This window comes from Marmota marmota, unplaced genomic scaffold (genome assembly GCF_001458135.2).
Source record: "Marmota marmota marmota unplaced genomic scaffold, marMar, whole genome shotgun sequence".
Taxonomy (NCBI): Eukaryota; Metazoa; Chordata; class Mammalia; order Rodentia; family Sciuridae; genus Marmota; species Marmota marmota.
The window spans coordinates 24667760-24695400 of NW_026000068.1; the positions used below are offsets into that span (position 1 = coordinate 24667760).

Consider the following 27641-nt stretch of genomic DNA (forward strand, 5'->3'; position numbering starts at 1 on the left):
ATGAAGTTCAGCTGTAAGTACTGATCGTGACTGAGAGATTTCTCTGGGTGAGTCCCAGGTGAGCGATATGGAATCTTTATAAAGCCTTCTTAACTCCTTCCCACAAAACAATAACTAGGGATGGCTTCTGGTAAAGTATGCTGAGTCAAGTCAAGTTCTAGCCCACCACCATGTAGCTAACTTAATGTCAGGAGCAAAGTAAAAATATAAAACAAATAGCTACCAAACGATTACTCCCATATTGTCTCATAGTTACTCTTTTAATCCCACAGGCTTTTAAAAATATTCCTCGAAAAGGAGAAAGTAGGGATGGGAGGATGCAAACAAACAAACAAAAAAAGATTTGCATTTGAAATAGCTCAGGCCAAAAAAAATTGTAGCCCTGTTTTCAAGTCCTCTCCAAAGAAGGAAGGATCCTGAATTAAAACATTAACCCCAGCATGGCACAACATCACTGAAGGATGGGAAAGCAGAGGCTGGGCCCATTTACTCCTCTCTGCCAGAAGAAGTACGGAACTCACAGAGAATTCAGCTGAATTCCCCAAGTAATTCAGGTAATGAATCCTGGGTGTCATTGACTCATAATCAACCAGTCTTGATTTCAATACCTCAAATGATAGGATATTCACTATTCTATGAATCATGTTAGAAACAATAACAATCAGTCCTATTTGGAGTCTGTATCAGTTAGGATTTTGTTTAGCTGAAAGTTTTTTTTAAAACAATAACTATAGCTTAACAAGGTAGAGGTTTCTCTTTCATGTAAAATTCTGGATACAAGAGGTAGTAGGAGTGGTATAACAGGCTACATAGTCTCAGAGACTATATTGTTGCTCTTCTGTGTGGTTTTTGCAAAGTCATCTTATGTCCCAAAATGACTGATGAAGCTCCAGCTAAGTTCACTAAGCAGGAAAGAAAATGAAAGAAAGAAAGAAACCTCCTTCTTCCTTTTAAGGACACATCCTAGAAGTTGGATTCACCATTTCCAATTTATATCCCATTGGTCCAAAGGAGATTTTTATCTTCAAGGAGGTTATTTAATGTAGTCTGTATTCCAGGTAGCTATTTTCCCACATAAAAATCATAGAAAGAAAGTAGAAGAAATCATAAAAAGGAGAAAATGGAGATCATGTTTCTACAATTAAATCTAATGCAAGCCTCTTCCTCTGGCTGCAGGAAAAGTCAGTTTGACTTAGAAAAAAAAAAAAGTTTTAGTTTCAACCTTCCCTGGTAGGGTTGAGCTCAACAAAATAATAGAAGGAAGGTATTTGTGGAGTAAGGGCTACCACCACGACAGCAACAGAACTGAGCTGAGCATCCCAGAGCCAGCAGGCCACACTCAAAGCCAGAACAAAGCAAGAATGCAGAGACTGCTGCCCAGCGGTGAAACTGCTTCTATTGGGGCTTCCAACAGCTCCTACTTGGTCACCCACCACAGCCCCAGGAATGCCACCCACTTTCCCTTCCTCTCCACTGTGGTGTAGGCCAACTCAGGTGAGTAGCCCTGGTGGAGCCCCTGTGGGAGGCACTGGATGCTCCAGCTTGGTCTCCCCTGCAGGCAAGAGGGCCTGCTTCTGCTGAATAGTGCCATACGTAAGAAGGTCCTCCAAAGACAGAGTCCATAACTGCTCTGTCAGCTGCTCCTCCACATAGTCCAGTCCTGCCTGGAGAGCAGCGCAGAACACACCAGCTCTGAGCATCACAGCCCTTCACATATTTAAAGATATGTACCTTTCCTGTGGTTCATGTCTTGAAAACAGCCAGCTTCTCCAAACCAGCTTCTCACAAGCTCCCTGAGAGTAAGATGCTGCCTTCTCCTCTTTGTGCCACAGTACTTAAATACAGTGTCTAGCTCATACAGAATCTCCATATTCACTTACAGAATTAATTAGGAAATTCTTCTTTATCATTTCCCCCTCTTTTGTGTCTCTTTATATACCTGCAGCCAAATTCTGTCTTGGTCAGGGCTGGGGATGGAGCTCAGTTGTAGAGAGCTTGCCCATCATGCTTGATCCCTGGGCTTGGTCCCCAGCACTTCAAAAAAAGAAAAAGAGGGAAAAAAAAAAAGATTGGTCAGAATATTTTTTAACTTAAATATTTCTTTCCTTTTTACAAAAATAAAATATCTTTATTCTAGGACACATATATCAACAACAATAATGAATCGCCCAACATTCCAATGCCTGAGGAGAAATGGTATTAGTATTTTTATTTGTATTCCTCTTAGATTTCTTTCCTATGCATATATTTATTAAATATACATTTTTCATTAAAATGAGGTCATGCAATTTTAACACCTACTTTTTGTACTTAACAAAATCTCTGCAGCATCTTTCCAAGATAGTTTATCTGAATATACCATGCCACTTTTAATTAAATTTAACTGATACACAAAAATAAAAATTATAGACATTCATGGGTACTCTGCAATATTTCAATACATATATGTTGTGTATACTACATCAGTTTTAAGTTTTGTTTAATTGAAATAGAAAAGTGAAAAAGTGCACAAATCATAATAGTTCAGTTTGATGAAATTTCACTGGAAATGTCATGATAAATTGAACATGACCAGCACCCATAAGCCTCTTTAGTGCCCTCTTCTAATCACTGTCCTCTGCAAGGGTGACCAGAGACACTTCTAAAATTTTTATAAATGGCTGGGCATACTGGCGCTCACGTAATCCCACCTGCTCAGGAGGCTGCAGCAGGAGGATTGCAGGTTCAAAGCCAGCCTTAGTAATTTAGCAAGGCCCTAAGCAATTTAGCAACATCCTATCTCAAAATAAAAACAGCCGTGGATGTGGCTCAAAGGTTAAGTTCTTCTAGGTTCAATACCTGGTACCAGAGGAAAAAAAAAAAAAGTAAACTTGTCTTGATGTGGTATATAAGATAAGTGATTGTGTGTATGTGTCTGTGTGTCTGTGTGTGTGTCTGTGTGTCACAAGGGGATATATCACATATATTCTTATATCTGTCTTCTTTCAGTATATCATTTTAATGACCACATACTGTTCCTTTGCATTGATCTATTATAACTTATTAAGTTTAATTCCTATTCCACATACTGTTTTTTTCTAATTTTTGCTTTCATTTAAAATGCTGTAATTAATGTCTATGAAAATAAAACAATAATTTGTTTACCTTTAGAATGAATTCATAAGTATAAAAACTTTTAAGAAATTATTTTACATTGCCAAATTGCTCTTTGAAAGGTCCTACTGATTTTATATTCCCATCACAATGCAGAAGTCTTCCAGTTTCCATGGTGTTGCCCAGAATTGAACACAAAACCTCAGACGTAATCCAACATCCACCACAAATGTCCCCATCTGCCTTACACAGCCTCATTTCCTTTTACTGTAGATAGATAGACTGCAAGCACAAACATTTTCCAAGTTCTCTGACAAAGACAAAAACATGAATGATAACGCTAGAAATGACCTTGGAGTAATAACAAGCTTATTTTCAGCCAGGCAACCTTATTTTGAGATGAAAACGCAGATGCTCAAAGAGGTAGAACATCAGAGCAGATTCCCAGTGAAAACCAGACATAGAAAAAAGGGTTACAAAGAAACAAAAAGTGTCTGGCAGTTACCTTTGGGGACTAGGACTTTTTTTCTTTTCTACTTTTCCAAATTAATCTAAGTCTTCAATAAGAAGTATGTATTTCTTTCACGGTAGAGAAAATATATATCTTCAAAAGAAAAACAGAATAGAAAGGACAGGCTAGGTTATGAATTTTCTATTATATTCATTCAGTACTTACCTAAGAACCCAGTGTGAAGTGATCTACAAAATAGGGGGGGAAAGGTTCATATATTTAAGAAAACATATATTTAAGAGGCAGCACATTCTAGAGCAATGAATTCTAAAAAACTGGAAGAGCCAAACAAGCAGGGCCCGACTGAAGCAACTTTTAAAGGTTCCAGTTTCCATAGGTTTGAAAAGATAAATACACTTGGTGAGTTGGGTCTGAACCAAGCCCAGAGACCTCTGGGTAAAGAAACCAAGGACAGGTGTCTTGATGGTGTTTTCTTGGGGGTCAGTTTATGGCTCTTGTCCCTGTCCCTATTTGGAGATGAGGTTAGGGTATGATGGGATGAGGGTAGAGTGCAGGTGCAACATTAGAAATGCTCAGAAACCACTCCATGGTGCCTGCTGTTTCCTGTCACCTGAGACCTGAACCCTCCTTTCATCTGACCACCTAAAGGGCAGAGTCAGGGCATCCTGTTTCAGAGACATGTCTTAATGAGACATTTCACTTTGTCTCTGTGGCTGTGGTAGGTTTTTGACTAAATATATCAAAACCGTAGACTCAGCTGTCAGAACAGAGATACAACATTATCCTTCCCAGATAACAAATGATGGGGCCCTGATAGTGTTACAGATTTAACAAATAAAAATATAAGACCCTGTATGTTTTCACTCATACGTGGAAGTCAGAGGGGAAAAGGTGAGGAATTAAGGGGATGGGAATCTCATGAAAATAGAAGGGAAACCAGTGACTAGAGAAGGAATCAGGAGGGGAGTGTGAGGTAATGAGGAATTAAATTGACCAAATTATGTTATTTCCCTTACAAATATGTCACAATGAATTTCACTATTATGTATAATTGTAATGAACCAATTAATTTTTAAAAAAGAAAACCCAATTTGAAATCTATGCATGTGTGTGTTAAATTTGAATTTTAGAATAACACTGGTGGTATTTCATGTAATGATGTGCCAAGCAATATTTAACTGAGCATCCTGTATTTCTTCTGGCAACCACATGGGGACATGATGAAAGCCTGGCTCCTGGCGGCCACTCCTACCGCCTGGCGTTGTGTGGGTGTATTTCTGAACAGCAGGTCTGTCTGATTTCCAGCAAGAAGGGCTGGGAGGGCTTTTGGAGGGGAGCTTTAGAATTTAATGGTACGGAGACATAGTTGGTCCTTGGCACAGTTTTTTTTTTTTTACAACTATTATTTGGTTACCAATAGTACCTATTTCAAATAATTGTAAAAAATCAAATGAATTATTACAAATAAAACATATTTATTACTTAATGTGTCATTATGCCAGAAGCATGGTAAACCAGAAACTTTTATCTGAATGGTATGTAGAAACTTCTCAAACACATTGGGTCCGCAGACCGCATCACTGATGCTAGAGAACTCACTGTGCCACTACTCTTCTCTTCAGCTTGATACTGAAATATCAGAAAGTCCCCCCTCCCATCTGCAACAGAGAGGAATGGCTCATCTTTTAATAAGGCTGTAAGGAGTTTTATTAACTATCATAACAATTAGTCATTCATGGCAGAACCATTATCTCAGCATTATTACATTGTAAATATGAAAAGAAAGATCAGCTCAGCCTCCCTGCAGTGACCATCAGGGAGTTCACAGCAAATTGCCTTTCTTAGATTATCTAGTCTAGAAGCTCCAAATCAGGCTAATCATCAGAATCGCCTAGGGAATGTTTTGTAAAGATTATCTTTTTTAATAATGAAAATACTTCAAACGTACAACAAAGCTGAAAGCATTTTACAGTAAACACTGGCGTACCCACCACCTAGATTCTGCCATTAACATTTTACTGTATTTTGTTTTATCAAATTATCTGTCCCTCTGTCCATCCATCAGTATCTCTTTTCTTCTTAAAAATTTCAAAGTAGGGGCTGGGGTTGTGGCTCAGTGGTAGAGTGCTTGCCTCACTTTCATTTGTTGATCTATTTCCTACTACATATCAGGCACTGATAAGTAACACAGTTGGCTATCAAGAAGTTTCCAGCCCTATTTAAAGTTCTTCCATATAACCTTCAGCTGACCCTATCACTGGCACTTCAACACATTCACAAATAACCTGAAGCAGTCGGTGCCTTTCAAAACTAATAGAGTTGTTGTCTGTGAGGATAAAGCTCCATTTTTCTTAACTGCTTCTGGTCAGAGAGATTCAGTTACCAGCAACAGTCTGCAGAAACTCAGCATACTGGTGCAGCTCATCCTAGATGCAGGATGTTTAAAGTGATTCATGAGCCCAGACTGCCTGGGGGTCATTCCTTGGGCACCATGGGCTCATGGTCCGACAGCATTAATAGCTTTTCTCTGGAAAGGATCATTCAGTCTCAAAAACCTGAACCCAGCATTGGGACCATTTTCATTTAGAGAGAAAAATGTTTCAAGGGGCAGAAATATGATAGATTTTTTTAAAACAAATCCTGAATATTATCTAGAAACAGGATGGCTGGTTTTGCAAAAGACATTTAATATCTCACGAGCTATGACTATGAAGAGTATCCATCTTTAAAGATGTTAAAATAGTACCACTATTTTTTTTTAAATGCTGTGTAAAACCACGGGGTGTTTGAGCTAGGAAAACTTTCAAGCTTTCACCCCTGCTGGCTGCCTCATTTTACAGACAGTAATTGTGTCAGGGTGTATTTCACTGGCCAGCTACTCTTCAGGCACAGACACGTATCACCTCATTTTGTCCTCACAACCCACAGGCCATCTCCACTCTGTAACTGAAGAGGTTGAAGCTCAAAGAGGATACAGGAACCCGGAACTCAATGGAACAGAGTTGTCATTTTGGTGGGGCCACAAGGCTCCTAGACAGTGGCACTAATTAACAGTTACCTGGGCCCTTGCCCAAGGTGTGGGGACAGTGAAGTAAAGCAATTTCTTCTCTCTGTGACCTTAGCCTGGCTCAGGCCATAAGCCAGAGGAAGAGAGGGTTACCAAGTGTTTGTCAGTGGTTCCAAAGGTTGCTAAGGAATCAAAGATATGAAAGAGTAGGAGAAAGCTGTCAAATAATATGATGGTGATTCAACCCCGGTGAACTTTGGAAGCTCAATTTCAGAGAATGATGAGAGTAAAAATAGCCTCAAGAAGAGAGGGAGTCAATGAGTGGGAAAATAATGAGGAAAGAAAATAATTTTCATCTTCTAGTGAATAAGAGGATTAAAATATCTGTTAAAAGTGAGAAGAATAAGACTGGCGCAGTGGTGCATGCCTGTAATCACAGAGGCTCGGGTGACTAAGGCAGGAGGATCAAAGGTTCAAAGCCAGCCTCAGCAACTCAGTGAAGCCCTGTCTCAAAATAAAATACAAAAAAAGGTTGAGGATGTAGCTCAGTGTTTAAGTGCCCCTGGGTTCAATCCCCAGTACCAAAAAGAAGAAGAATATGTTTGAAGACAATGGGGAAATATTAGAATCCATTCATGGACACTTAATTCTTTCATTTGTTTGCTTGGTTATTTGGTGTTTTCTTTGTTTTGTTTTGGTACTGGGGATTGAACCCAGGGGCACTTTACCACTGAGCCACATCCCCAGCCCTTTTCTTTTTTTCTTTTTTCTTTTTAATGTTTGAGATAGGGTCTCCGGAAGTCTGTGTCGGGTTTTTCTTCGCTTACAGCTCTGCCTTACTCTGTCTCATTTTGATAGAGGACTATTAATAAGAATTTATATGGAATCTCTGTATATATCCCCCCACATACCCTTGCTGTCAATATTTTCCCCTTTCCCATCTCAAGAAGGTAACCAAGCTTTGAAGTTCCATTTGTTGACTTTCTTGTTACTGAGTGAAAAAACAAAAGTTACCAGATATACGGATGACAACTTGCAGAGACAGATTCATTTAGAAAAGCAGATACACATTCAAAGGAGAATGTGTTTACCTCAAGGGAGAGACATCTTTCAGGGTAAAACAAGGAACACATATTCAAGGGAGGATGTAGGCCATCTCCAGAGAGAGACAGCAACACCTTGGTGTGGGATGTTAGTATTCCCAGAGGGACCCTAGAAGGGACTGGACTACAGGAGGAATCAAGGGCCAAGTTATACAAATTTTCCCTGCCATTATGTATTGCCCTCCTGTCACTTCTTGCAGAAAAGTGCATGGGTCAAGAATGAGGGCCAAGGGCACAGGCTAAGGATGTGGAGTGGGCTGCTCACCAATACTTACTTTGCATTTCAAAGTTTTGTGGGCAATTCCTGCATTCCAAGGGCTTTTGGGCACTTCTCTTTTGAGACTCAATCTATCTTTCCTCTTCTATATCCCCAAATTCATATCCCAACTCTTGGTGGTCTTCCTTACCACAATTCCCCTGTTTGGCAATTGCTTACCCTTCCCCTGCCTGGGTGTAGAGTCCCCCTCCCAGTGCTGTTTACAGGCTCAGAGCCAGCCCTGTCACACAGCTGTGATAGGGGTCACCTGCCATCTTCCCTTCTCTGGTAGAAAGACCCAGCTCTGAATCTTTTTGTTCCCAGAGCTTTGCCTAGTGTCAGACCCCTTAATAGCTGACCAGCAAATGTTTTTCAAACAAAGAGCTGAATTAATATGCCTTGTGCTTAATTCCAGGTTGCACCAAGCAGTTAAAAGATACAGTAAAATATCAACAAAGGACATAATAACCAGCTCTGTGCCACTGCTATGGAAAACATGTAAAAATAAAGGTGTAAACCAAACTTAAGTGCATGCATTAGTTTGTGCTTGGGATTCCGCCGATTTCTACCTGACATCTTTATTTGCCTGAACTTTCTCTCGGAGCCCAGAATGTGCTATAACATGCCAGCCTTGTTATAACATTTCATCCTTTTTCCCGGAGGCCAAGTACCTGCAATAATTGTGTAGGAGGCAAGAGCTGTCTTTAAGAGAGAATTTTACCCATAAATAAAAAGCAAAGAGGAAGGGGTGACCCAGGTGGACATGCTGAGGTGACACAGATCATTTCAGTTCCACCTCAAAGAACAGCAGGTGCCTGGGCTCACAAGCCCCCTATTCTGTCCTCTCTCTTCCTTCTGTAGACCCAGGGGGAGAGAGAGGCTGAGCCCTAGGGTAGGACTTCACACCACTTATACTTTTAAGCACCTGTGGTCTTACGTGGGAGATTTTTTTAAAATTACATTTGAAATTGACAATAAAGGTTTTTCTACCTTTTTTCCCCCTGAAATATTAGGGACAGACCTCTTCAAAATGGAATTTCATAGTCTAGACTCTGTGTGGTCACCCGGTGTGGCACTATGCACAGGTCTGCTCGGGCGTAGGAGCCTGGAGTTAAGGATACACTAACAATCCTCGAGATGGCAGGCACTGGGATGGCTCCGTGTCTGTCAGCAGTCATCTTGTCACCAGAGAACACAGCCCACTCATTCCGAGATGTGGTTCCTCAAAGATTTTTTTTTCCATGTAACAAATTATCCTGGAGGGATATCAAAGCCCCATTGTTTTTTATTTAGAAGTCTTAAGTTAAGACCTCAGAGACATGTTAGTGACAGTATATGAGAATTCATGTTTCCACCAGCAGTTTTTTTGTGCTTTTATTGCAGTGAGAAAATCGCTTTGTTCCCCAGTTTGGAGCCAAGGGAAGAATCAAGCCATTGTATAGATTGCTTAAAATTCCACTGTGCTACACCATTTGGCCAAAAAAAAGCTAAGAATTTGCAGCTGTTGCTCGAAAGGTTTCTAACTGGGACTGGGGCGGGGTGTGGGGAGGGGTTGCTGTTTAACACACAGCTGTTGTTAATTTGAGTTGAAGTTTTTTATAATTGCCTTTGTATCCAGATATATTAAATAACATTTTAGAGGAGCAAAAACTATAATAGTCATATTAGTAGGAGGCTGCAGGAAGAAAATAATTGGAACACAACATTTTTGCCTTGTAAGCCAAGTCTGAAAATATCTTTTCCACATGATCAGCTAGCTACCAGCCTTCCCAGGAAAAGAGTTTCCAGGTAAATCCGACCCACAGAAGCCGTGGGGCTTCTGCAGGAGCTCAGCTGCTTGCTCCTCTTAGTCATTTATCTGGAAGCACTCCTTCCCCTGAGTGGCCTTCTCTTGTTCCTACACTCTGTGTTCCTATTATATCAGGAGGCAGGAGTCTAGTGCTTGGAGCAAACGTAGCATTAGCTGGGAATTGGCTGCTCCTTTAAGTGGTCTGCATTATTTTTGCAAGGTTCTGTAATTGCTGTTTTCCTATTGCATGTAGCCCATCCAGGACAATATACTCTGAGGGGCCTAAACCCTCCCCACTTGGCAGCTGTATGGACGAGCAGAAGATAGAAAACATGGACCTTTCTACTAATGAAAGACAAATCTTAATGTCCTTTAATAGAGAAGTTTGAACTAACCCAAGAAAAGAGTTTTTTATAGGATGAGATAAATCAGTCAATTTGCAGAATAAGTCATAAATCCTAACATGCTAAAATTTCAGTTGTGATTTTGCATTTTTATTAATGTTAAATATTCCCCTTAAATAGGAAAAAAAAAACCCTGCAATTCATCAGACATTTATGAAGCACCTGCCATGTGCAAAGTGCTGAACTGGGTCCTGAAGGTACCCAGAGAGGTCTCTGGGACAGAGGGTCTGGTGAGGGACCCAGGCACCTTGGAAAACAGGCAGAAGCACTAGATGCCATTGGCATCCTGCCCAACAGAGCTGAGGGTGGGAGATGGTTCCTGCAAGAGGAGAAACACCCAAGCTGGACCTAAGGATGAGAAGAGTCTGCATAGTTAGAAAAAAAGCATGAATGGGGAAAGGAGATGCAGTGTGTAGCTGAACACACACACCATGGGTATATATGTGGACTACAGAGTGAAATATTATTTAGCCTAAAGAAACAGAGAAGGGCTGGGGATGTGGCTCAAGCGGTAGCGCGCTTGCCTGGCGTGCGTGCGGCCCGGGTTCGATCCTCAGTACCACATACAAACAAAGATGTTGTGTCTGCCAAAAACTAAAAAATAAACATTAAAATTCTCTCTCTCTCTCTTTAAAAAAAAAAAAAAAAGAAAGAAACAGAGAAATCCTACTACTTGGCAACAGACAACATGGGTGAGCTTAAAGGACATAGGCTAAGTGAAAGGAGCCAGGCACAGAGAGACAAATACTGAATGATCACATTTATATGTGAAACCTAAAAAAGTCAAATGCACAGAAATAGAGAACAGAATGATGGTTGCTGGGGGCTGAGGGTGGGGGAAGTGGAGAGAGATGATCCAAAGGTGATCAACTTTCAGTTATAAGGAAAATAAGTTGTAGAGACCCAGTGTACAGCACAGTAACTATAGTTAACAGCAGGGTATTTTATACTTGAAACTAGCCAAGAAAATAGAGGTTACATGTCTTCACTTGAAAAAAGAAATGGTAGCTATGGGGGCGATAGAGGCGTTAATAACATCACTGAGGTTATTTACCATACAGCATGCATCAGATCATCACACTGCATACCTTAATTTATACAGTTTGGCCAATTTAACCTTAATAAAGCTTGGGAATAAAAAAAGAGGAAGAAGGAGGGCATTTCAAGCCCAGGACCAGGGAGAGCCAGTTTGGTGACTGGGAAAAGTATGTCTTCTTAGAGGAACTGTGGTTAGACATGATGATGTTGGGCGAGGCAAGAAATAGGGAAAGATTTAACATTTCAAGAAATGAAAGAGCTTATTATCCTGATTTGATCACTACACATTGTATATATGTATCAAATTATCACACTGTATCCCATAAAGGTGTACAAATATTATATCTCAGTTTTAAAAAGAAATGGATTAAGGAAAAGATGAGAAGTAGAGTGGGACTTGATTCTGGAGTGTGGAAGTGCCCCTACAAATAGCTTGGATTTTATTGTGTGGGGCATGGGGAGCTACTGAGTGCTATGGAGCTGGAGAATGACATGCTTTTCAGGTAAATCATCCTATGAGCAGGTCTGTTGGACCCCAGAGCCTAAACCATTCCCACATGCAGAGGTGGAACAATTGCCATTTGCCAATCAGAGAGCATGAGGACCCAAACTGTGACTGGTGAGAATCTGGCCACAGAGAGGAAGAGAGAAGGGAACACCTCTGATGCTTACTAGCTATGCAACCCAGAGCAATGGAAGTACCTTCTTCGTGCCTTCATTTCCCATCTGGGCATAATAACAGTGTCTGCCTCTGAAGCCTATTTTAAATTAATGCATATAAAGTGCTTGGAACAGTAACTGGTACAGTAAGCATTTGGCAAACATTAGCTATGATTATTTTCAGATGTAAAATTCTACGATTTAGCAACTAATAGCACTTGGCAGGGTAGGGAAAGGAGTCAAATATCTAGTGTTCATCAAAGAAATATGGAAGGCACTCCGAATTAATAATAATAGTCGGGTGCAGCCGCACATGCCTGTAATCCCAGTGGCTCAGGAGGCTGAGACAGGAGGATCATGAATTCAAAGCCAGCTTCAGCAAAAGCAAGGCCCTAAGCAACTCAGTGAGACCCTGTCTCTAAATAAAATACAAAGTAGGGCTGGGGGCAGCTGGGGTTGTGGCTCAGCATAGAGTGCTTGCCTGGCATGTGTGAGGCCCTGGGTTTGATCTTCAGCACCACATAAAAATAAATAAATTAAATAAAAGTATTGTGTCCAACTATAACTAAAAAAATAAATATTTAAATAAATAATAGGGCTGGGGATGTGGCTCAGTGCTCAAGTGCCCCTGAGTTCAATCCCCGGTATCAAAAAAAAAAAAGAATAGCTAGAAAAAATAGAGAAAAATTATGTTGAGGAATACCTATAGAATACCTATAGTCTTCAAAATTGTCAAGGAGTCCCAGAGGAACTGCTCCTTACTGAAGGAGACCAGAAGGACATGACAGCAGAAGACAATGTGTGGCTCTGAACTCAGTCTGTTGGCTTCAAAGAACATTGAGTCCGTAGTACAATTTGAAATTCAAACAAGGTCTGAAGTTATGTGAGAAGATATGCTTGTTTCCTTGCTTTTAGGAAATGACACTCAAACGTACCTGTCTGATCCACAACAATGTTTCAGAATGTCCTTTGTTCCTCGATTATGAATCTGTAAGGTTATGATTGTTTGCAAATAAAAATAATTTATTCTCAAAATTAACAGCTGGTATTCCCTAAGTACTCACTAAGTATCAGGTCTGTGGCCAGTACTTTGCACCTGAGCAGGTTCAATTCCCCAGGAAACCTCTCATACTCCCGTCTATACCAGTAGAGCCCTGGTATAGGACTCTGTGCCCCTGCAGCAGCTGAACCCTCTGCCTCACACACTTGCAACTGCTGTAGCCACTGCTTGTGGCTTGTCACTAGTACCTGCCCCCTCCACGGACCAGGAGCTCTTTAAGGCTGAGGACTATACTATACTCTCCATTTGAATCCATGGCGCCCAGCACAACTCCTGCTTCATCCCAAGTCCTCAGCACATACTTGGTGAGTGAAGCACTGAGGCTTGCCCACCGTGGTGGCCACAGACACAAGGGAGGCACCAGACTTGGGATGTATATCTGACATATAACTTTTTTTTCAAGGTGGCCCTGGCTCTGGCAAAGGCACACAGTGTGAAAAACTGGTGGAAAAATATGGATTCACACACCTCTCAACTGGTGAGCTCCTGCGTAAAGAACTGGCATCAACATCTGAAAGAAGCAAATTGATCAGAGACATCATGGAACGTGGCGACCTGGTGCCCTCGGTAAGCAATATCAGGAAACTTCTGCCTTCCTTGGTGGCAGAGGTGCTGGGACCTGTTGGGGGGAGTTTGAGCTGCCACAACAAAGAAACCCAGAGGGACAGACAGCAGCTGTTTTCTCTCTCTAACAATCCAGAGGCAGGCAGGTCTATGCAGACAATCCACTTGCCTCTCTGTGTTTGCTTCACCAGCCCCCAAATTGTTACCCTGGCTCATACTTTCCCCCAAATCCAGGCCCCACTTAAGAGTTAAAAATCTTCACAACAGCGGTAAATGTGGTTGTGTTCAGCCTAGAATTAAAAACCTCCCCCAAAACAGAAAATAACCTTTTGGTCTAATTCTAGCGAGTGTAATAACATTATCTTAACATTTGGTGTCTTCCTTGTGGAATTTAAGTAAAAATGTCCCTTCTTTCTATCTTTTTTTTTTTCTTTTTGAATTACTATTCATCTCTGAGAAGCCAGATGCCATGGCAAAAAAAGAAAAAAAAAATCCGTTCTTGCATACTATGTTCCTTGCTGGGCTCTGTACTTTGGGCTTGTACAATGCAGTCCCTATTGTATAAAGTTTGCCATGTCCTCCTCCACCAGCTGGAGTCTTTACCACCTGGAAGCCGGCATGGTCCTCATGAAAGAAAAGTAGACCCTTGCAGCTGGCCCTAGATGACCCCCTTGCAACCACTCACTCTTTCCCCGCCATCGATTCTTTTCTACAGAAACCAAAGTGATTTTTTTTAAAAAAACGTTTATCAAATTAGCTGTTCCTTTCCTCAGAACCTTCAAACCCAGGGTCCTGCCCATAGCTCTGGCCTCCAGCTACTCTCCACTGTTATGGCCCACCCCCACCTTACCTGCTGCCACCAGCCCCTGGCCTCCAAGTTGTTCCTCCCATAGCTCAGGCTGTTCTTGCCCCAGGGTCTTTGCACAGGTCTTCTCTCAGCCCCAAGGGCTCCTCCTTTATATATTCACACAGTTTGCTCTTTTAATTCAGATCTCTGCAAATGTCACAACTGATCAAAGAGGCTTTCCCTGACCATCCCATCTAAAATAGCATCTCCAGCTTGCTTTTCTCTTTGTCTTGCTTTAATTTGTGCCTGGAAGTTATCTTTAGCTCACTATCATGTATTTATTGTCTGTCTTCCCCATTAGACTATAAACTTCATGAGGAGTTAGTTATTCATAATTATCTAGGGAGGATTCTGACTACACTTAGATGCCTACATTCCCCATGCCCTGCCAAAGGCCAGGCAGCAGGGAATGCCTCTGCCTCCTCAGAAGGCAGCTGAGTGCATTTTTCCTGTACTTTTCCCCCAAACTCCTCCCTTATGGCCCATAAGCACTAATTAGATACAGATTTTGAATGGAGAAAATGATATCGCTGGAAAATGCTAGTCACATCTACGGAAAGTCTTTTCAAGTTGGTGCATGTCAAGTTGTATAAAATATGTACTGGAAAAAATGAACAGTGAGCCAGGTGTGGCGGCGCATGCCTGTAATCCCAGCAGCTCGGGAGGCTGAGACAGGAGGATCGCGAGTTCAAAGCCAGCCTCAACAAAAAGCGAGGCACTAAAACAACTCAGTGAGACCCTGTATCTAAATAAAATACAAAAAATAGGGCTGGGGATGTGGCTCAGTGGTCGAGTGCACCTGAGTGCAATCCCCTGTACCTCCCCCCCAAAAAAAATTAACAGTGAAATATATTTTATTCCATATTTGGTCTAGTTTTAAATTACCATGATTTCCTAATGCGGAGAGTGCTGCCATTTGAAGTAGGGCTACTATAGTTCATGTACTCTAAGATATCATTGTTTTAAGACCCCCGAGTTGAATATAAAAGTAAGAATGCACTAGAAAAAGAAAGGGGAAAAAAAAAAGCTAACCATTATGCTATGACCCAACACACTGATTTTAAGATACGTACCCATTTAATAGACATTAAAATATGTGTACAGGGAGTGAGACTAGGAATTGATAAAATATGGGATGTTGCTGTCTACAGTTGATCTTGTCTGAACCTTCCTCCCTCCTTCAGTGGGATGACTGAAGGAGACTCTGGGAATTCTAGGGCTGTTCATCTCGGGTCTGACCATTCTCTCCCTGCTCCAGGGCATCGTTCTGGAGCTCCTGAAGGAGGCTATGGTGGCCAGCCTCAGCAACACCAAGGGCTTCTTGATTGACGGCTACCCTCGGGAAGTGAAGCAAGGGCAAGAGTTCGGACGCAGGGTGAGCTGTGGTGATGGGGATCATTCAAGAAGAAAAACAGGGGACATCATCATTTCGGTTGAGGAGTAAATTCAAAGTCTGTTCCTTTCCCAATTACGTTAATCAACCTTTCCATTTTGAATGGCAAAAACTCAACTCAAACTGGCCAAAAAAAAGAAAGCGGTGGGAGGGCGTAGGGAGGGGGTCTACTGACTTAAATAACTAAAATGCCCAGTAGCAGTTCAGACTTGGCTGGATCTGGGTATTCAGATTTCAATGGTCTTTCGCTCTCTCTTTCCCTCTCTCTCTCTCGTATTTTTTTCCCATTTGTGTTGGCCTCGTTTTCTTCCTGTTCTAGTCTCATATCCTACCATCTAAGCGACTTCACACAAAAGTGTTTCTGTTTCCCAGAGGTTCCAGCAAAAGTTTTGTTATCCTGGATTAGATCGATCAGAGAGCCGTTTACTATGGCCAAGGGAAAGGTGAGGGAAGGCGCTGACCCATTGTGGAGGACCTCAGCCAGGAGGGGATGGGGGCACCACACCTGAGCCACATAGACTGAGCAAGAAAAAGCAAATTACCACAGGAAAAGTAGGGGTACCCTTACACAAGAAGACAGGGGAATGGATGCCAGTCAGGCAGAATCAAAAATACACACAGCTCCATCTCCCATCATCCAAGCTCCCCTACTCCTACACTCTCCTACTAAAGATGGTGGTGGGTCAGGGACACTCCCATAGGAATGGTAAATACCATCCCAGCTGCCAGGCATTGAACCGACTCTGAGCTGGGTCCTATGCTACACAGTATATGCATTGCCGGTAACTTTACAAAGTCCAGGCAAGAAGGGTACAATTGTTCCAGTTAGAACCTACAAGAAACTCATATTTAAATTTATTTATTTACTTATTTACTACTGGGGATTGAACCCAGGGGCACTTTGCCACTGAACTACATCCCAGCCCTTTTTATTTTTTTTATTTTGAGACAGAGTCTCACTAAGTTGCTGAAGGTGGCCTCAAACTTTTAAGCCTCCTGCCTTAGTGCTGGGATTACAGGCTTGTGCCAGCAAAATCCATACCTACATAATTATCTCCTTAGAATAGTTTTACAATATTTTCAAATGCATTCTTTCATTTGATGGTTTTAGAAATAACCTTTTTAGATAGATGGGGTTATTGTCCTATTATTAAAGGTAATGAATTAAGCCCAGAGAAGTTTAATGACTTGTCCATGATCACACAGCAGATGACAACTTTCTAGTAAATGACAACTGCTGATAGGAAAGATTTGGAGAGAACCACCCGTAACCTCCTCTAACACTGCAGCATTGATTAAGGCGATTTGTGCTTACATGTCTCCTGGGATTTATTTTGAGCTCTCTCTGACCCTATTTTATGTAGCTTCCCTACATGGTATCTCAACTATCCACCTTCCCCTGAATTTCCTACTTGCAACCAGAATCAAAGAAAATTCTTCAGGTCCAGCTGGTGAAGGCAGGCATAGGTTGGGGAGGGCCGGGAAAGTAGTTTTGTGTAGTGGAGCCTTATGACTAGATAGATTCTGGGCAGTCCTTAGTGGGGGACCCTCATGCACCAGAATTCTAATGAGCTTCTTTTCACAAAATAAATCACTTTAAAAGTGCAAGCCTCATTATACACTGACTAGTTTTTGACAAAATGGAATTGGGAGAATTGTTCTGCTTTTTATAATTATGGCAAAATATACATCATAAAATTTTACCATCTTGGCCATTTTAAAGTATATCATTCACTGGAACCAACTACATTCCTAGTGTTGTTCATCATCTCCAGAACTCTTTCATCCTGCTAAACTGAAACTCCATACTCATTAAACAGAGTTTCCCCCTTCCCTCTCCCGTCCCCCCCAACACACACAACCCCTGGAAACCACCATTCTACTTCCTGTCTGTAAATTTGACTACTCTAGCTTCCCCCTATAAGTAGAAGTAGTAGATTTATCCCCTTGTGACTGGTTTGTTTCACTTAGCAAAATGTCCTCAAGGTTCATTCTTCTTGGAGTACATGTTAGACTCTCCTCCCTTTTCCAGGTTGAATAACGTCCCATTGGCCATAGTAAATGGTTCTGTGATAGGCTCACAACCTAATCCAGGATAATGAAGCTCAGCTCTGGGACTTTTGCTGGACCTGTTGGGAACAGAAATACTTTATTGTGAGGTCCCTTGGATGGTAGAATATAAGACTAGAATAGGAAGAAAATGAGGCCAACATGAATGGAAAAAAAGCTAAAGGAGGGAGAGAGTAAGACCATCATTGGACAAATCTGAGTACCCAGATCCAACCAAGTCTGAACTACCTACCAGTGAATATACCATGTTCTGTTTGTTTATCATCCTTCTGTGGCGATTTGGGTGGCTTCCAACTTTTGGCTAATGTAATTAATGATGCTTTGACTATGTGTGCACAAATATTTGTCCAGGTTCCAACTTTCATTTCTTTTGTGTATTCCCACAAGTGGAATTGATTGATCATATGGTAATTTTATTTTTAATTTTTGAAGAACTGCCACACTATCTGTGTATAGACATATTGCCAGCCAAGGTGGCTGCATCACTTTACATAATGAAAAATAATAATTTCTCCTCTCCTCACCCACACTTGTTATTTTCTGGGGTTTTTTGTTCCTTTGTTTGTTTGATGGTAGCCATCTTGTCCATCATGGATATGAGATGGTATCTCATTGAGGTTTTGATTTGCATTTCCCCCAATGATTAGTGATATTGAGCATCTTTTCTTTTCGTGGGCTTTCTGGCCATTTGCATATCTTCTTTGGAGAACTATTCTTTACCCATTTTTGAATCAGGTTGTTTGCCTTTATTGTTATGTTATAGAGGTTTTTTTGTTTTGTTTTGTTCTGTTTTTGTTTTTGTTTTGTTAGCAGGGATTGAACCCAGGGATGCTTAACCACTGAGCCACATTTTTATTTTTTTATTTTTATTTTTTTTAGTTTTGAGACAGGGTCTCACTAAGTTGCTGAGGCTGACCTTGAACCCGTGATCCTCCTTTCCTCGTCCTCCTGAGTCTCTGGGATTCCAGGTGTACACCACCATGCCCAGCTGTTATAGGAGTTCTTTATATATTATAGATATTAACTCTTTATCAGATTTAAGACTTTGCACATATTTTCCCCAGTTTCACTCTTTTGATTGTGCCCTTTTGCATAGAAGTTTTCAATTTTGAAGTAGTCTAACTTACCTATTTTTACTTTTCTTGCCTGTTAGTCAGCTTTCCATTGCTATTACAAAATACCTGAGAAAGTCAACTTAAAGGAGGAAAGATTTATTTCAGCTCACAGTTTTATAGATTTCAGTCTGTGGTCGCTTGGCTCCATTGATTCTAGGCCTGTGGTAAGGCAGAACAGCATGGTGGGTAGGATGTGGGAGAACAAAGCTGCCTACTTCATGATAGCTAGAAAGCAGGAGCAGTGAGAGGTAGAAGCAGGCTGTGAACAATTTAATGAAGAACAGGGGTATTTTTCCTATACCACTTTAGAAGCAGAGCCTGTGTAAGGCTTGGGGTTTGAGGGGTCTCCAGAGGCAAGGACAATGTGGTCCAGTAGTCAAGGGATTGACAATGTGGAAACACATGCAAGAGAAGATGCCTTCCAACTGCTGCAGGGTCCAGGCTTTAGGGTGAAGAGTACCCTACCAGGGGATTTCACATTTTCTCTGTGAACTTAAGGTCAGAGGAGTCTGAGAGAGCCCCGGGAAGTCAGGACAAGTCATGCACTTGCTTTGAAATGCTGGGAAATAGAAGTCTTTGCAAATTGCTCTCAGAGGTAGTAAACTATTTGTTTGAAACCCTCAAACTGTTAAGGATAAAAAACATAGTCAGTCTCTCCTCTCCTTCAGCTACTGGGTGCAAACAACACAAAATTATCATCCTGTCCTTCTTTTGAAGCTTTTAAAACTAGATCCAGAGGCAAATCCCAGAACTTAGACCGATGGTCTTCTAAATCATTCTGAGCGGTAACAGCACTGTTGGGATCCATGTAAGGTTACATCTTTGAAGCACATCACTCATAAGGTCTGGACTCAGAAAATATGGAATTTTACCTCTGCCAAATATTAGTATGACCTGGGCAAGTCACTCAACTTCCTCTTCAGCCAAGTATTATCCAGTTTAGGATCACTCATTTTTTAACCACACTTCATACAAACCTTAAAATCTCTACTTCATGACCTCTCCCTCTATGGCTTACAGCCCAATGAAGCGTTCAGGGCTCTTTGTCGCCAATTGTTCTGCTCCCAGACTTTGGCTACATAGAAATTGAGATCATCCATGCAATCCTTTCTAAAGTAAAGCGAAACCCTCCTCCCATTGGGACCCCATTCAGACACATTTCAGGATGTGGGAGAAAAGAAACCTAACTGGCACTAAAGGTGAGAGAGTCACCAGCCTGAGACTAGACAGTTTCAACCAATGCAAAACTTCATGATATCATTTCCAAAAAACATACAAGCATCCCGTTTCACTACTGAACTACGAAGACAGTCTTTTACTGCTGGGAGGAGCTTACAAAGATCAAGAGTGACACTGGTTAGTCCCCAGATACAATGACTTTAGAAGATTATATCAGTTAAGCAGGACATAGGAGAACATGGCTCTCCACAGTTGGGTGGTGCGCAGGTGCTTTAATCCTGACCAGAAAAACAAAGAACCTACAAACAGAAGGAGCTCCTGTAGACATTTTTATGTCCTGCAGGGGCCCATCGTTTGGACAGCCTCCTCCAAATTACAGGCAAGAAATTAATTTGCAATTTGGCAATGATAAATATAGACAATTGATTTTCTCCAAAGTTGCAGAGTAATCAGCTTGGCAGAGAGCAGAGTGAGGGTTTCTTGTCCATGCATCAGGTCTACAACTGCATTTGAAGCCCAATCAGGTCTGTAAGTGGTTTCAAACAGACTACAGAAGCAGCCTCACCAGCCTTTCTGCAGTCACAGAGATTGATGCAAACCATTTGTATTCTGAGAAAATCCAGCTCAGTTAATTAGACTGACATATTTGCATAGCTATAGCGGAGATGCGAGGTCCTTTGAGGACTTAGCTAACTGTATATGACATAGTGAAAGATAAAACAAACTCAAGTCTGTGTGTGCTTTCTCTATTACCTTCCTATCTTCTATCCCTGAGGCTCACACACACACACACACATACACACACACACACACACACACACACCCCAGGCTCCTTTTCCCCCACTAAATCAACAATCTGTGCCTTCACTTTCCAGTATGATATGCTGGGGAAGCGTGTGAGAGAAGGGACAGAAGGGATGTGAAGGCAGAGCTGGGCTTTCTGATCACCTTCCCAGTGAGAACCTACTTACAATGGCTTTGGTCTAACAGGCCTGTACTCAGAGCCTGGCTTGGCAACTCACTGACCCACAGGCAAGTCACTTAACTTTGCAGATCTCCATTTCCTTTTCTATGAAGTAGGATGAAAATAAATGTAGGTTGAAAATCAATCCGTCAGTGAGTATTGGAAAGATGGGGATGGAGTCCTTGAAAAGTGCCTTTTTCCATTTATAAACCTGAGCATGATATTCAATTAATTGTTAAAATTAAATAATATTTTTTCCAGCTATAGAAATAAAAATAATGTGGCTGGGTGTGGTGGTGCATACCTGTAATCCCAGAAACTTGGCAGGTGAAAGCAGGAGGAACACAAGTTTGAAGCCAGCTTCAGCAACTTAGCAAGACCCTGTTTCAAAATAAAAACTAGAAATAGAAAGGGCTTTGGATGTAGCTCAGTGGTAAAGCAACCCAACTTCAATCCCTAGTAAAACTTTCTTAATCATATAAAAATCATGTTTTGTGCATATATAAATATGACACAGGAAATTTCACCTTTATGCACAAGTAAAGAGAACCAATCAAATATATATATATATATATATATATATATATATATATATGCAAAAGGAAGTCTAGTAGAGAAAGGAGAGTGGGGGAAGGGAGGAACGACCAGAAGGAAAGGGAGGATCATGAGCTGAAATTGAATTCCATGTGTGTATGAGTTTATTGGGAGGAACCCAACTACTGTATGTAACTATAGAGCTCTAATAAAAAATAATAAAAATTAAAAATCATATGAATATGAAACAATATGCAAAACTATAAAACAAAGAATAATTAACCACCGATTAACATTTTGATGTATGTTCTTCCAGTCTTTGTTCTGCCATTGTTATATAGTTAAAATCATACAAAATATAAGAATAATAGCCATTATTTTTTGAACACTTACAACATACTGAACCAAATGCTTTACATATACCATTTGATTAATCCTTAATGATCCTATTCAGTAGGTGTCATTACCCCCATTTTATAGATTATCGTCTCTAAGAAGGCTGTGCACTTAGTCTGGCTGCCTGGGGGGAAACTGAAACACTTTCCTGTTGTAACTCCATCCCCTGCTAACAACAGCCAAGCTGAACACATAGGTATTGAAAGTAAAAGGCGGAGGCCTGCTCTGGGTTCTTCTCTCCCAGGAGACTGAGCTACAATTCTGTCTTTAGCTGGAACATGAACATGATATTCCTGGGTGTGTGAATGATGGCATTACTGTCCCTCTGCCTGACTACTCCTCACTCCCATTGGACTTCATGGGCAGAAACATTAGTTTTGTTCACATATGTAATCTAAGCTGTAGTCTCTTAACAGAAACTTTGAGTCTAGCCAAGGGACTGTGTAGTTGCTTGGGTCCAGTTGCTTGTGATTGTGGGGAGCCTTGAGAGCCACTTTGGATTTTCTACTTGAGATTCTCCCACTCTTCTGACTTCTGTTCACTGCAGAATATTTGTCTGTGTGATGGTGGTGTCGGGGGTCGAAGAGATGGTGGGCAATGGAAGGGGAGCGTTTCCTCTAGGGCAGTGTCCTTCAGACATATGGGAATGACCCAGAGATTCCTTCCTCAGGGAGGTTCCCCAAGGGGCTGTACCTCTGAGTGGGAATCACAGAAATGGTTTTTGTGGCTTTGTTGTCAGTCATTGTGGGGATGTAAGTAAGCATGCTGGAGCCTGCACCTCAGGCTAAAAGCCAAAGTGGGGCTTCTGACTCTGGCTAAACCCAAATCTGACCAATGGGATTTTACAGCTCAAAGGATATATATGTTGCAAAGGCCTACATCAAATAATGTTAGCCCCCAATTATGTAGTGTTTGACATAGACACTTTACATGCATGAACTCATTTACCCTCACTATACTCCTGAGAGGCAGAAACTAGGGTTAAATTCATTGTAAAATGAAAGAACTGGGCTGGGGATGTAGCTCAGTTGATAGAGTGCTTGCCTCGCATGAACAAGACCTCTGGGTTCAGTCCCCAGCACCCCCCCCACACACAAATAATAATAATAATAATTGGCAAATCTTACTGTATGTTAATTGTACCTCAATAAAATTGACACAAAAATTATTTTTTTAAAAAACATGAAGAAACCATTTGGGTCAGAGAGTTGTTCTCCACAGAAGAGAGTTCCTAGGTGCATGGAGAGTTCCTGCCCATTGGTAAACATGGCCTAACCTGTAATCCCACTCCACTGGAGGAAAACTGAGGTGGGGGTCAGAGGAGAGCAGGCAAACATCCCTCCCTCCACTTGCTGGGATTACCAAGGCCAAACCATTGTTCCAAGCCCACTGAGGAGTACAAGGACAAGTGCTGATCCCAATTGAATATCAAAAGGCAGTGAGAGCCAGATTCTGAAAAATAGGCAACACCATGCATGCCAAGTCCCCACTTCCTTTCCCTCCATCCCATCTTCTTCTCCTGCCTCTGTGTGCCCACAGAGCATCTTGCCTGAGGCCTATTCTGAAAGCCCTGGCTCTTCACAAGGGTGAAGTTACAAGGCTTTTGAGGTAAATGCAGGTGGCTCAGGCCTGTCATTAACTAGTTCTTACTGACATTAAGCAAATTAACTCTTTGGAGCTCCCATTTCCACGACTTAAAGTGGAGATAGTAATACCTCCCAGCAGGGGTGCTAATGGGTCTAGAGATGGTTGTCTCTAAAGCCCTTAGCTGAGTCCATTCAGCTGCTGAAATGTTGTTAGAGGATCCCAATAGCCTTCTGTTCTAGAACACCAGATCCCAGTCAACGGGAATCGGCCCCAAAGCACCAAAGAGGCAGAGAGATCCAGGACTACACAGACTACAATTTCCTAGGGACTTACTGCAGAAGTATGGTCCCAAGTACCGGTAAAACCAGGTGGATCCCCATGATTTGGGTCAGGAAGACAGGGCCTATAAAATGGCTGCATCCAAACCAGAATGTACCTGGCTAATCTTCAGCTAATATGAAAGAAAAAGGCCAGGGTCTGGTTTAAGTGCTGCATACCTCTTCAGTGGTTTTGTTTATTTATAGAATGCTGGGAGACTACATAAAGAAAAGTGACCAGGGTGACTCAGAGGCCACCATGGGAGTTACGACTCAAAGTAGCTGCAATCAGTTCAAGCTGAATCCTTACACCTTTGAAGGACATTTGGGCTCCAGTGGAGGGTCCCTGATACCAAAGGCAATGAAGAATCCAAAGATGTGGTGACAGAATTCCAGGGAAGCAGGCAGGGTGATGGTATCAGGGCCTTCGTACAGACAAGGGCGGAGTTCTCTGTTCTCTTGCCCACTTGATGTTAGTGGTAAACCACGGTGTGGTGGACAAAAGGCATAACTAGCAGCCAGAGAAATACTCCAATGGACTTTGTAAAGTTACATATTAAAGCATCTTGAAAAAACAAAACATTTCAAAGATTTTAGTAATAAAATTAAAATGTGGCGCGGGTCCCTTTCAAATGGAATGTGATGGCTTGACCGCTTTGTGCAGAAGAGAGCACTGATTACAGGAAAGAGAGGTCAAGCCCCAGAGTTTTAGCCCAAGGAAATGGCTGGGTAGGGCAGCTTCTCAAACTCTCAGGCTGTGAAGCATCACCTACGGGTCTCGGTCAGGTGCTGGGCCTGAGACTGCTTCTAACAAGCCCCCTAATTATATGCTGATGATCCACCCACCACACTTAAGAATCAAAGCAGCCTCTTTACCCAGCACTTATTTTAGTCCAGAGGGTCATTAATGCCAGCTCCCACTTAGATACACATAATCTCTCTTTGTGCCTGAATGATTCCAGAATTGTCTTTCCAGCCCCCAAGAATGGCCTGAAAGGGACCCACACAGGAACTGTTTCAGGGAGACCTCTGTGACTGAACTGCGGACTGCCTCCCACACTCGCCCTCTGCTGGTGAACAGGGATCATTTTCTCCCCAACTCTCACCCAGCCTTTCTTGCTGTTCAAATGCTCATTTTTCCCTTCCAATACTACAGACAGAAAAATATGACATGCTCCAGAGGCTTGTTTCATTCTTGTACATTTTGGAGAATTTCTCCACTCTGCTCCTTAAAGGACCTTCCACCCTCAGGGGTGAGTGTGGATAAAACCCTTGTGGCAGCTCATGTTTCTCTGTGTGTCCTAAAAGTCTTCCTGTGCCCCAGCTTTCTTCCTGCCCGACTCCAGGTACTTTCTGTAGGGAAGTGACAAGCCTGCATTCACTCACAGCCTGGGCATGGCCAAATCAGGGGAGCAATGGCTTCTTTTGATCCATTGAGGTTGGGGTGAGTTGTGGAGTCATATATGGTATAATCCAGAGACACCAGAAACAGATCCGTTAAGAGAATAGGGAGCCGGGCATGGTGACACATGCCTGTAATTCAGAGACCTGGGAGGTTAAGGGAGAAGTATGGAAAATTCAAGGCCAGCCTGGGCAATTTAGCAAGACCCTGTCTCAAAGTATAAAGGACCAGGGATGTAGCTCAGTGGTAGAGCACCCCTGAGTTCAATCCCCAGTGCAAAAGAAAGACACAGAGAGAGAGAGATGGGGAAATGGAGAAGTTCAAGTTACAGATTATATTATCATTAGTCATTCATTTAAACATAATCTCCTTTTATGTGCAAGAATTTGGACAGGAAACAGGTTTCTTAGCCCCTACCCACTAAGATCAGACCTCACTAGTGGAAATAAGCATAATAGCTAAGCTTTGTGCTTACTATTTGCTATATGCCAAGCAGTGTACTTACATTACCTTCATTTTCTTTAATCTTCACAACAATCTTATGACCACCCTTATTGTACAAATGAGAAATTCAAGATGCAAAGACATTAGGTGACACTTTAGTGAATCATAAAGTCTAGTGGTTTAATAGAACAGCTAGTTATTATTGCTCATGGCTCTGAAGTTTGATGGGCTCAGCTGGCAAGTTCTCATGTGGGGTCCCTAACATCACAGCAGTCAGGCAGTGGCCAAGGCTGGGTGTGCATGTCTGGGGCTGAGGATGGGGCTGGGGGTTAGCTGGCATCTCTGCCCATGTGGCCTCTCCACATAGCTAGCTGGGACCTCACCACTTGGCAGTGACAAGGTAGATAGACACTGAGATGGTTGCTGACTTCCCCTACAGCAAGTATTCCACAAAACCAAGCAGAAATCACAAAATTCCTTAGAATCTATATAATAGTATGTGGCATTATACCATTATATTCTGTTGGTCAAAACAGTTATAAATCAGCTCAGAGGGTAGAGGAATATCAATAAAGCTTCAAGGGGTAGAGGAATAGACTTTACATATCAATAAAGGAATAGCTTACAAGTAAAGCAAGGTAAGGAATTAATCAAGTCCATCTTGGAGATAAATCACCGTACCAGGATTTGGCCCTAAACAGCCTGACTCCAATCTTTGCATGCTCAGCCATTATGCTCCCTTCACCCCCACACAGTATCTACTGGTGGCTAGAAGAAGTTGTAATGGTGGTATGGAGAAGGGAAGTGATTATCACTGACTCAGAAGGTCAGGGAAGGTTCCTCATAGGAGCAAATATCACACCCCACCCCACCCCTTCAGTGTGAAGGCAGACTGTCTGCAGTGGGGAACATATTATCCCGGCATTGTGTGCCATGATCTTAAAGCTGAGGACAAGAAACAGCTCTTAGACAGCATACAGAAAGGGACTGACCCGGAAATGAGGAACCCTGAAGTCTAATCCCTGCTGTGCCTTGATATCATTCTGGGCTCTTGAGAGGACCCAGAAGGCCAAGAAATGAAAGAGATGAGGGCCCCAAGCCTCTCAGGACATCAGCAGAGTGGAACTTCTGACGATCTGTGCTCTGCTCCATCCACCTCAGATCAGAGACCCACACTTGGTGATCTGCATGGACTGCTCGGCAGACACCATGACCAACCGTCTGCTCCAAAGGAGCCAGAGCAGCCCGCGCATGGACGACGCCTCCAAGACCATCGCCAAGCGTCTGGAAACCTACTACAGAGCATCCATTCCTGTGATCGCCTACTATGAGACGAAAACACAACTACGGAAGGTGAGTCATTTCACGCCCTCCCCCGACCCCCAAAATGAGCCATTTGCCCCTTTTCAAGAAAAAAGTCTGGGAAAGATGGTTATGGGATCTGGAACTGCATGCAACTGCAGAATTGGGCCAAGATATGAGCTCCTGACTTTCTTCACCATTGTCTCAATCAAAAACAGTTATCTGTTATATAAACTAACAAAACTTGGTCACAGATGCCATTATACTTGCTGAAAACTGCCTTTTCCAAGAGAGAATGGGTGGGACATAAAGTCTCTGCCGTGGACTCTGGATGACCTCGGCTAGACAGGATTATCTGAAAGGTCTCTTCTAGATCCAAGATGTGATGCCTTCGAGTTCTAGAGTTTAAATAGTTCATGATTGGCACTTGGCTCCTTTGCCTCAATTTCTTGCAATAATTAATATTCTGGGGAGAAGCAGCGTATGGGGCCAGGGAAGCAGGTAATAGGTGAAAGAGGGGAGATGCCGTGGGGAGGTGGTAGTTTCAACTTAATGTTCATGAGTTGTCACCGAAGCTCAGGCACCATCATTAATACAGGTATTTGGTAAACTGGTTGGTCCCTTTGCTTCACTCATTCCATGGCT

At 42.1% G+C, this 27641-nt stretch overlaps 1 protein-coding gene across 5 annotated transcripts in view; it reads left to right on the forward strand.

Moving 5' to 3' along the window:
* Positions 1–27641, forward strand: part of Ak5 (adenylate kinase 5) — a 251263-nt gene that overhangs the window by 206557 nt on the left and 17065 nt on the right. For 4 of the 5 annotated variants that reach the window (XM_015490534.2, XM_048814098.1, XM_048814099.1 and 1 more), the window contains exons 11-13: positions 13286–13449; positions 15552–15668; positions 26856–27047. In XM_015490534.2, coding sequence (XP_015346020.1) covers positions 13286–13449; positions 15552–15668; positions 26856–27047 — 473 coding nt within the window. The remainder of the gene's footprint in view (positions 1–13285; positions 13450–15551; positions 15669–26855; positions 27048–27641) is intronic. The other variant, XM_048814101.1, reaches the window with a different exon arrangement.